This window comes from Bicyclus anynana, chromosome 3 (assembly GCF_947172395.1).
Source record: "Bicyclus anynana chromosome 3, ilBicAnyn1.1, whole genome shotgun sequence".
Lineage (NCBI taxonomy): Eukaryota > Metazoa > Arthropoda > Insecta > Lepidoptera > Nymphalidae > Bicyclus > Bicyclus anynana.
Window position 1 is genome coordinate 18,170,630 of NC_069085.1, and position 12,012 is coordinate 18,182,641.

Consider the following 12,012-nt stretch of genomic DNA (forward strand, 5'->3'; position numbering starts at 1 on the left):
GTGATTTTGGTCGCATCTAATCACAGATGTCATCTTACAATATACGAGTACAAATAATTGTAAATATTTACATTTAGCTTTAGTCACACTCGATAAAGAGACTAATCTTTAATACAAAATATAACCACTAACTTATTTCACATTTCGCCCATTTGTATAACCTCATTCTTATACAACTAATAAACCATAACAACAATAAATTGCGCCGGTAACAACTAAAAACCACGCATGTCTTAACAACAGTCGAACTTACACTTCATGTTTGTCGACAGGCATGAAAATGACCATGTCAACGTCCGCCACAATGAGCGCACGGGTACACAGGAAGGTGATGCGCGCGCCGCATAAGCGTGCGCACCCGGGGAAACTCCTCCACGCCGGCAAGATGGTGCACCCCGGGAAACATGCGCACCTGGGCAAGTTCGGCAAGCTGGGCTACGCGCACGCGCACGCACATGCCGTCCGGCCGCCGGACGCCTGCGAGAACAGCAACGACAGCGGCCTCGGCCCCGACCCCGTCTCCAGGTGAGGTGCTTTTTGTATGCACTTACTGTATACAGCAAGGCCACCCTAAAGCGTCTTGCGTCACACCAATCGTTACGCTAAAACAATACCTTTCTACCGTAGTTAGGTATGACTCGGTGTACAACTGAGATGTTCTGGGTTCGATTCCCATCAGCTCAATTTAAGATTTTATATCTTAAAATTGGCTATCAACCATTCTGTAAAAATACGTAGCAACAAGCGTACTACGCGTACCAGTGTTGGCTAGTGACCAGTCAGCCGTTCTACGTACGGCTGTTTCTAAAATTTTTGTCTGTTCGTTTGTTTAAGCGTCACTCAAAGACTAATGGACCGATTTTTAATTTGTTTAGATTAAGCTATGCTTTAAATGTTCGCAATGAAAATATGTGTCCCAAAAAATTATTTAATGTTTGGGGAAAAAATTATAAATTAAAATTGTTTGCAGATTCATTGAAATCCGTTTTTTTAAAAATCTTAAAAGTTTTAGTAACTCTACTTGAACTACTAGTATATGAAATTGATTATAAAATGAATAATTTAGGCTTTTGTCTGTTTCATAAAGTCAGCTAACTTACATTAACTGTGTATGTGAAGCTCAAAAAAGCGTAGCATTTTTAAATTAAACTAGTTTCGACCAAGCAAGTAGGTGGCATATTCCATAATCAAATTTTTGTTGCAGCTTAACTTTTGATTGCATCCATTCATAAGCTAACAACTAAAGGCCAACTTTATAAACTATCATCACACAAGACTGCCCTTTTCTTTCTATTTTATTCACCAAAGCCCGAATGTTTACCAGAAATAGTCCTAGATAATTTTAATTTTCATTGCGTCTTCATTATTCACATAGGAAGATATCCAATTAGTAAAAAAGTATACAACAAAATAAAATCAAAACATTAGAGGGTGTAACCTAATAGTTATAATGAACCAATTATTATAATTTGCTTGAACTGATGTACGTAATGAGTACAAATTAAGATATTATCCTAAAACACCGGAAGTTCTTATGACAACAAGGAAAATAACAAATTATACTAGTACTAGAGCACTCGAGCGACATCCATGTTTTCGCTGACATCCGTAAGAAGTAAATAAGGAAACAACGCATAGTGCTGATCTCTGAAAAAAAAATAAAAAAAATATCTACATATACTAAGATACGCTACATAAAATCAATAACATTATCTAGGCGGCTGAAATAAGCTTTTTTTAGTTTAGATGAAGATGCGAGTGATCTAAGCTTAGAAATATCCCTATGTTATCATCATCTAACATGATTATTTCAACGAAATTACGTAAACAACGGTTTTTCGTTAAAATAGCGTTATATTTTGTAAATGCCATTACTAATGTCACTTTACGTAAAATGACGATAACAATAGTCATTTCATTGAAAACACAACAAAATGAAAATACGATGATAAAGGGTATACTGACTCATTATTTGAATGGTACACCAAGATACATAATAACCCAAGAAAGCAACAGCAAGTTGATAACGACGTTGTCGTAAGACGTTAATTATCAACTTCGTCGTAAGATAGATAAAGTTTTTTGAATATGTATTAAATATTTAGTAGTACTAGAGCTCATTGTGACATTATTTGGGATACTACTACCTGAACGCTTATATCTGCTACTGAAGCATTACTTTCTTCAGATATGAAAAGCATGATATCCGATGAAATTACAAACATGCAGGGCAACGAATATACGAAAATAAATCAATTCGTTTCCAATGTCGAAATATACATTAATACAAGAAGCGCTCCTTCAATAATGTTAAGTAAATAAGATAAGTGTGTGTGTTTCAATCACCATGCGGAAGTTGAATAACACGTATAAGATGAACTAACCAGTCTGACAAACTACAAACCTACTGAATTCGTAACTGCTAACACAAACAAGTTACATCACTTATTTAGACCACTTTGGAAACTCGCACAAATAAGCTATTGGCTATTGGCACATTAGTCGTTTACGAGTATTTTATTTCGTTATCAAATATTAATAGAAGCAAAAAAAATAATAAATTCGCAAAAGAATCTCAGTAAAATTATTTGTTGCAATTACCTAACGACGAAAAAGATTAATGAAGAACATTTAAAACTCGAAAATTTCTTTATTAAAATTAAGACGCTAGATATAATTCTTGAACATGCAATGATACAATAAATGAAATTTTTAACTTAAAACTAAAAAGTTTTAAATATGCCTAATCTGAGAAGAGATAACGCATACAACATAGTTGATAAGCAAATCTTATTCAATACCAACAATATGCAGTGATCTAATACAATTTTAAAACACCAATGCCCTGACTACAATATGATCAGAATTTAAAAAAACATTTTATACTTAATATTGCATTATCGCGCATTTTAATACATTATTCCTTTATCCAATGGTTGCCTGGCAGATATTGCATGGCACATATGGCCTTTGCACATACTTGTTTGTTATGTTTTCTTCTATTTTCTTTGTTATTGTATTTCTTTTGTGCAATAAAGTATGTATTGTAAATAAAATAAACACAACTTTATAATAAACTAGCGGACGCCCGCGACTTCGTCCGCGTGGATGATAGTGTGATGATATTATTGCACAGTAAAAACTAATTCAAATAGAATTCGTTTCAAATTAAAACACAAAATCGTTTAGATTTTTTTTCAACTTCCTTTAATTAGACAATAGCGACCGATATAGACAAAAAAGTATTGACAAAGAGGTCAGACGGAATAAAATCAATAAGTATTTTACATACATTAGATTCGAGTATCGTTAAGTAAATTGAAAATGAATTTTGTATTATTCAGTGTAGAATAAATAGAAAACTTAATGAGAAAAGAAAATCGAAAACTTCATGAATTCATATTTTATTTTATTCTCAAAAGTTAAAAACATGTAGGTTCCTACTGAAAGAAAGGAAAGTATATTTATAATACACATCATACAAAAGAAAGAGAAAAAAGAAACAATAATTAAAATAAGCTACAATTAATGGAAAGAGATCCTAAAAGGGTCTATATACACACATCATATTGCTGTGTCCGTGAGGATTGTAAAGTTTTTAAAGAAAGTTCAAGTGGAAATAACAATTTTAATTATGGCGGAACATTGTCGTATCAGTTCGTTATGACCCCGTCAAGACAAACCGGTAGTAGTTGTTGGTAAACCTTAATAAAGAAGACGCTAACAGTCCGGTGGAACGTGTGAAAATTGTACAGCCATTTACGAGCACACGCATGTGTAACAGAATTATTAACAGGCGTCTGTGATACAAATTCTGTTAAGAAACTTACTGTTAACACTACATAACGTGAACATAGACGAGTTTTAAGTGTTAAACTAATAGCTTCTGTTACATAAGATACAATACAAAAATAGAAACCATCTATAGGTGATGAGAAACCTTTGATTCCCTAAAATTTATAATTTGCTGAGTACTGAAAGCAAATTTTTATGAATATTGCATGTTCAGATGATTCACATGAATAGAAATTTCAATTTGTAGACCCAATAGTATTCAAGAATCAGTTGGTAATAGATATGTATTATGTTTTTTTCTATGTACCTAACTACTAACGTCAAGAGTTATTGAAGTACCTTCTAGACAAGACACCGTAGTCTGCATTTTCGATTACCATCAGGCGTTGCAGCCAAGAGTAAACCAAAGATTATATCCTAGCTAAAAAACTAGACAAGCGCGGTTTCTAGGCTGCATATCATTTTCCATCAAGCATACAGCGTATACATCTTCAGTATAAAAATAACAATATCAAAATTGACGCTTCAAAATGATCGCGTTGTTGTTTCAAAGGTATATTTGAATTTGAATAGAATACAGTGTCTATTAGCATTGTATCTATTCATCTAGCAGTTCTGCGATCCATTCAATGTCTAGTTCACAAGAGGACGCAATTCGCACTGTTTCACTCGGCGCGTGCGTGGTGCAAACACGTGCTAATTCCTATTTTCGGCACGTAGTTGCTGAATCATCCGCCGCTGCCTCTACAGATACGATCTCTTCGCTGTCTTGTGATAGACTGCTTACATTGAGTTATCTCGCATTGTGAGACTTATGAGATTTTTCTGTTATCCTTGTTATCCTTGTTAGAGTTACCGTCATGTGGTTTATTTAATAAACCACCAATATTCATACCTATTTTCAAAAAACTAGTATTTTTGCTGATGTATTTGCTGTATGCTCTTACTATTAGGTGATTAGGTACTAAATAGTATGTCTTTTTATTATTTACAACTTAGCCCTTGACTACAAACTCACCTGATGGTAAGTGATGATGCAATCTAAGATGGAACCGGGCTAACTTATTAGGAGGAAGATGAAAATCCACATCCCTTTTGGTTTCTACACGACATCGTACCAGAATGCAAAATCTCTTGGCAGTACCTACCTTTTGTTTTCTGATTGTAGGACTGCAGCTGTGTCACCAGGGGATTTAGGCGAGCAGAACTTCTGCATTTACGGAGTTCGTAGGCTATAAAAACGTGGGGAAAACGTCTAAGGGCGTCTCTTGTGAAAGTCGGATATATGGAGGTTAATGATGAAGTTAATGGGCTGAATAAGATCAATCCTGACTCCCTGTCGATGGAGGCCAGGTCCGGGTGACTAGGGATTGGGAAAAAAAATAAAGAAAGCCCTCGTCTAAAAATCTTATTCTTGCCATCTTCAAACATCGTGTTTTGTTAGAAGTGGGTGATTGCCGGCCAAATTACAGGCTCTAACACAGGGTAGAGTCTAGACTCTATACTAACGGCTATGCCGCCTAAGGTCGACGGGGATAGGGCAGGCATTGTATGAACGCATTCATGTTATCTGAGTTTAATTAACATCAAGTGAGAAGTCTGCTTTTCTGTCAACTAAAAATAAAAGAGTAAATGATATCTTTATGTGCACTAGAGCTCAAAGTAAGAATTTGCGGCAGTTGTTGATGAAAGCCTTGGTTTTAAATGGTTTCCAGTTAATAATTCTATTATAACATACGCGACGGTTGTATTCCCAAACCACCTGTTTCGTTTTTATTCAACAAAAACCGGTTTTAACCGCTCCGTCGGCTATATTTATAACACGGCGAGATAAATATAAACACACGTGACCTTCTTGTGTAGATATCGTTCAAAAATTATCAACGTTCTACCGATAACACTGTTGTGTTGTTATACGTTGTTGTTATAGAACAACTATTCTCGTTTCGGCGTATCACTTTGAAAGACACAGAATGAACACATGTTATATTATAAAAGATTCAGCAAAAATATTTTTTATTTAAAAAAAAAAACACAAATATTATTGGTCTTATTTCTTCAATTACTACATATATTCATATATAATATAACTTATAGTATCTACCTAGTACCTACATACGACAATTTTTAGTATCTACTTAATATGCAATCAAACAGAATATGGGATAACTTGGATTAAAATGTGTTTCAGCTTATGTAGAAAACTATACGACTAAGATCGGACTTTGTCCAATTGGTTGATCTATTAATTATATCAGGTGCCTATATATTCGTATTCTGTGTTACAATCCGGAGATAACTATTAAATAATTACAGGATTTACCTTCGAGTATATGTCAATAATTTTTCTCCTGAGTTGGGAGTGGCAATGGTTACCATAATTCTTTAATACCGCCGGGATCTCCACTATTTCATATTTACAGGATTCACGTTCACCTACAAGTATAATCACAATACACTTGTATTGATACAATGATTTTCCCCATTTCTCCAAAAAGGTGGGAAATCTGAAACAGTGTCGCGTGTGCGCAGATTGTCCGACGCGCCGGACGACTGGGAGCCGCCGGGCAGCAAGCGGCGCCGCGACGACGGCGTTAAGGTAGAGTGCGACGACGCGATTGACGCGTACTCGTACGCGACAGTCGCACCGCCCGCGCCGCTCGCCCCGCCACCGCCGCCCGCCGGCGACGCTGCATCCGCCCTACCCCTTCCCGCGTACGTGTTAACATTATTTATTCCAAATTCAATTTTTCCAAATTCAATTCTACATTCATAGTTACTAACTTTTGCTTTCGTGTGGATTTCGGTTAATAGTAATAATTATTAAAGTGAAAACTTTAATAATTAGGATAGGTAAAAGAACACGCGTTACCGTCATTCTCAGATACAATAATAAGAAGTTTTCACTTATAAACCATGTCTGATAAATTTAATTCTCGCAAATATGAAGGTTTGAGATATGGACAGACATATTATGTGGTGATTTAACAATTGTAAAAGATAAATTATATTTCACAAATGGACTATTATGGCGCTAGTGTCATATTATTATAGAGTTCCATAGCATTGAGAATGCAGTATGCTGAGGTCGAGGATTTAGTTATATAGCGTCTTCTTTTTTACTGAAGCTCCACGTGTAACATTTCCTTAATTTATCGTATTTTCATGGACACTGTTTCACTTAAAGACCCTCCATAATCGCAAGGTTATTGTGTCTTAGCCTTCCAAATATGGAAAATTGATTTTGCCTACGTCTCATTTATGGTAACATCGCACCATATTTTAGTTTATATACTTAAGGAGTTTTTTCATTTAAATTCGGACACGAAACCAATAGGATAGTTGACACTTTTTTTATAGGTTTTAAATTGTATTGTTTACTAGCTAGCGGACGCCTGCTACTTCGTCTGCGTGAAATTCAGTTTTTCACAAATCCCGCGGAAACCATGAATTTTCCCGGGATGAAAAATAGTCTATGTGTTAATCCAAAGTAAAATCTATTTCCATTCCAAATTTCAGCCAAATTGATTCAGCAGCGTAAAAGAGGAATATACGCACACTAACTTTCACTTTTATAATATTAGTGTGATTAGTGTAGTAGTGTGATTAGGATTACTACTGTGAACTGTCAAGGAGTTCCCTTAACTCTCCTTCATCTTCATCACCAGACCCCTAATACAGTCACAACCTATCCAGGTGGAAAGTTCTCATCAATATAAAATTATCAAGTCAAAACACAAGGTAGCTACTCTGAACCGCCGAGGAGTTCCCTTAACTGTCCTTCGTCTTCATCACCAGAACCCTATTACAGTCACAACCCATCTAGGTGAAAAGTTCTCATCAATACACATTTATCAAGTTCAAACACAAGGTAGCTACAGTGAACCGTTAAGGAGTTCTCTTAACTGTCCTTCGTCGTCATCACCAGACCATTAATACAGTCACAACCCATCTATGTGGAAAGTTCTCATAAATACAAATTAATCAAGCCCAAACAAAAGGTAACTGCTGTAAATCTTTGACAAGTTCCATCGTCTTTGTTTCGGTTCCATCAACAGACCAACTCCAGACTTTCATAATATTGTAGTGATTTTAAATACCTTATCGAAACCAGCCAGCCATTTCTACGATTTTCGAAAGTTCCCCTCGATTTCTCCAGGATGCCATCATCAGATTCTGACATGGAAAAAATGGGACCACCCTGGAATCAAACCCTTCTAAACAAAAAAGAGTTTTCAAAATCGGTCTATAAACGACGGAATAATCGCTGGACATACATAAAAAAATTATGCATTCATGTCTCAAACAAAAATATAATTTTTTTTTTCAATAGATCGTAGAACGCTAATGAACTTTTAAAAAGTGTCAACTACCCTGTAGCGCGATTGGAGCGAAGTGTGGACATATAGGGCCATCGCGGCAGCGCGAGTAGCAACGCAAAGGGCATAGTGCATAGCAAATAAATAAGCTAAAGCTAAAGCCTACCTATATCCACGAGATTAACCTTATGCGTCTGGAACATTATAAAATCCGGTCGCTCAGAGACTGCGTTTCTGACACCTGTCAATGTCACCTTTTTATATTTGTTAGTTAATTAATTGTAATTGTAAACTTTAGCCCAAAATTAATACGTTTATTGTGAGTTGGCATAATTATTAAATTTTTTAATGTTATTATTTTTATTAAGGTTAATAAAAGATATTTAAATATCTCATTGACATTGTCAGGTGTCACAAACCCAAACTCTGAGCGGCCGGAATTTAATAGAACAAATTGAATTTTTGAGAATCTTTACGGTGCAGTTTTGTATGTTTTGCTTTTTGATCGGGTGTTAAATTACCAGCTCGAGTAACTTTAGATTATTTTCTAAATTAACTCAGGTCTGGTACGGTGGTGGTGGGTTCTGGTTGTAGTTTAACGTAATAAAGTCCGGCCGCTCAGATATTGCGTATCTGAAACAATAACACAACAAACAAACTAACATATTCAATTACAATTGCCTCGTTATTTTGTCTCATCACTACAAAAACAAATAGTTAGCTTGAAACAGCGCAATTCAACAACATTGATCGCCAGTTCGAAGTTACATCGGCCATTCGATCACGACTTGTAAGAAACGCAGTCTCTGAGCGGCCGGAATTTAGTAGGAGTTGTACTAAAGTATGAGAAAAAGGATGATCTTTTATAGCTTGACAACTTCGTTCGTAACACTCCCGATGGTCCGTGCAGGTCGGAGGGCATGTAGTGATTAATGAAAGACCCACGACCGATGAACCTCAGATCCCCGCACGCACGATTTCACACCCGCGCAATCTTTCCACCCGTCGCCCGCATATCATGGTAGTGTCATCAACGAACTTGCCAGACTATAGTTAGAGCATCTCAACTATCAATGTGCACTGAGTGTCACCACCGAGGGAGTTTTAATGGAAAAGACCCACCCTTATTCATCCCCTAGAGGAGAATCATTCCTCGTTAAAAAAAGGTCAATGTAAAGATCTCGTAATCTTTACATCTAAAGTACCATAAATAAACTCAATTTCAATAAGTCTGTTTTTGTATGGTTTCTAAGCGTATTACGTATTTACGACTCAATTTTCAATCATTAAATTTAATTATGCTCATTTTCTATATAAAATGTTCAGAACCACAAATTTTAATTAATTTATCCGCTTCAAATCAGACTTGAAATTAATTGAACGTTGTAGTTACCTTTTTATTATTTCATTTATTTTTTTACCATTTGTTTTTAATTTTTAACATTTAACAATGTCTATAAAATACAAAACACTATTAAAAATTTATAAAAAAATTAAAACCTCCCACTGCGGGACATTTGAGTGCCCAAGCAACCGGTGGTCAGGGCTCCAGAGTGAGGAACCTCCTCGCAATACGCTCCGTCTCAAGAATCACTGCCTTCTGTATCCGACTCTTTACCCAACAGTTGAGTGAAAGCTTCTTCAGGTGTTGGTCGAAGCTTTTCGCTATAAGACTATTGACTGAAACTATCGGAAGAATAATAGTTGACTCAATACTCCACATGGCGGTAATCTCATATCACTTAAGCCAGGCAACCGGCGTTGAACCAACAGAATGGATGTACACTCCATTCCCCTCTCTTGTAAGGAAGGCTTTGCCTTGTAGTCGTCGTTATCAACCCATTTACGGCTCACTGCCGAGCTCGAATCTCCTCTCAGCAGGGCTAGCATGGGCAAGGGAGAATTTTATCCACGGGGAGAGGATAAAACGTTTATCCCCCAAACTCGTTTTATCCACTCTCCGAACATGGGCACGCCGGTGGATATATTATCCCCGGTGGATAAACGGAGGGAATGACTTGTCAACCCATTTGTAGATATCTTATAAATTGGCATTAGGTATATTAATAGTCCGAAATAAACGTAAATTTGATAATATTTGGTTATTTTGTGCATATTATTGATCTGTTTTCTGTTGACATTGTTTTGTTTGGTGATTGTTTTTTGCGGTGGTTTGTAGTAGGTATCTATAGTAAACGGTGTTTTAAGACTAATATTAGTAGAAAAAGTGAATTTCAAAAAGTGAGTTGTTTTATATAAAAACAAAATGTACCTAGTATAAAATCATTTAGTTAAATAATCATATATTTGGTTTTATTCAGACAAAGAAGTAACAGTGATCTCGTATTTTACGTTGCTGTATTTTCCGCATTTTTTTTTCTTCTTGCGAAGCAATTGTTAAAGACCAAAACATGCGAGACATAATTGTTTTTTTAAGTAAAGTTTATCCCCACATCAACTTCACAGGGATAAATTTATCGCGTTTAAATGTCAAAAGTCCCAAAGTATATCATTTTATCCACTCCATATGCCATAGTCGAGGAAAAGATCTCCACGCGTAATGTCAATCGGGGATTAATTTGTCTTTAGCTTGTCGCCATGCTATGACGGGTGGATTTATATCCTTAGTCAGTGGATATAATGGGTGGATAAAAATTTTATCCCTTGCCCATGCTAGCCCTGCAGAATGAGAGGGGTTAGGCCAATAGTCTACCACGCTGGCCCAATGCGGATTGGCAGACTTCACACACGCAGAGAATTAAGAAATTCTCTGGTATGCAGGTTTCCTCACGATGTTTTCCTTCACCGTTTGAGACACGTGATATTTAATTTCTTAAAATGCACACAACTGAATAGTTGGAGGTGCATGCCCCGGACTGGATTCGAATCCACACCCTCCGGAATTGGAGGCAGAGGTCATATCCACTGGCATTATCACGACTCACGGCTTTGCCTTGTATTGCCTTTAAAATAGGCGGACAATGATAATGAATATAGCTGAAATACAACTAAACCTATCTTAGAGAATAATACAATATTATCTACGCGGACTAATAGTAATAAATAATAAACCACGTGATATATTTTTATTGCCAATTGAAGTACGATCCAGCAATAACAATCATATAATCGCAATTACAGTCCATTTTTTGGGCATATCGCATAATTCCGAGATAACGATTAACTTATATGTCACAGACGTCGTTATTTATATAGAGCAACTGATAACTAGACATACACATTACACATATATACCGAATATACGCGTGGGCGTGTACAAAATAAGAGAATATCACATAACCCACGTGTGTTGAAAACGTGCAGCCGAGGACATTCAGCTTTAAACGTTATCTATATTGATATTTATATAATGAAAGAGCAAGTTTTGTGACTTTTCGCGTGTCAAATATTATCGGGTTCATGAACATAATAATAATATAATATGTTGCCTCTCCTGTCGCTAGTCTGTTTATGTCCTAATGCGTAACATTTGTTGTGACCGTTGTCCTCAACTCTTTTTTTTTTTTTTTTTTTATTCTTTACAAGTTAGCCCTTGACTACAATCTCACCTCTCTTGATGGTATGTGATGATGCAGTCTAAGATGGAAGCGGGCTAACTTGTTAGGAGGAGGATGAAAAACCACACCCCTTTCGGTTTCTACACGGCATCGTACCGGAACGCTAAATCGCTTGGCGGTACGTCTTTGCCGGTAGGGTGGTAACTAGCCACGGCCGAAGCCTCCCACCAGCCAAAACTCTACTGTAGTTTCCCTGTATTTGACGTGCCTTTTATATATTTCTTTTCTTACTTTTACTGCTTTGCTAGAGCTGAACGCGACTTAGTTCGCGTGAATTCCGTTTTACCCAAAAACCGCAGGACCCATAGATTTTTCTGGAA

The 12,012-nt window shown here is 36.3% G+C and overlaps 1 protein-coding gene across 6 annotated transcripts in view; it reads left to right on the forward strand.

The window, feature by feature from the left end:
- The window catches only part of LOC112049338 (nuclear factor of activated T-cells, cytoplasmic 4), a 137,080-nt gene that overhangs the window by 100,428 nt on the left and 24,640 nt on the right, over nucleotides 1-12,012 (forward strand). For 2 of the 6 annotated variants that reach the window (XM_052891202.1, XM_024087192.2), the window contains exons 2-3: nucleotides 273-525; nucleotides 6,328-6,510. The exons of 1 other annotated variant lie outside the window; for it this stretch is intronic. In XM_052891202.1, the coding sequence (XP_052747162.1) occupies nucleotides 273-525; nucleotides 6,328-6,510 (436 nt within the window). Of the gene's footprint in view, nucleotides 1-272; nucleotides 526-6,293; nucleotides 6,511-12,012 lie in introns of those variants that run through there. 3 more of the 6 variants (XM_052891203.1, XM_052891205.1, XM_052891204.1) reach the window with 3 other exon arrangements.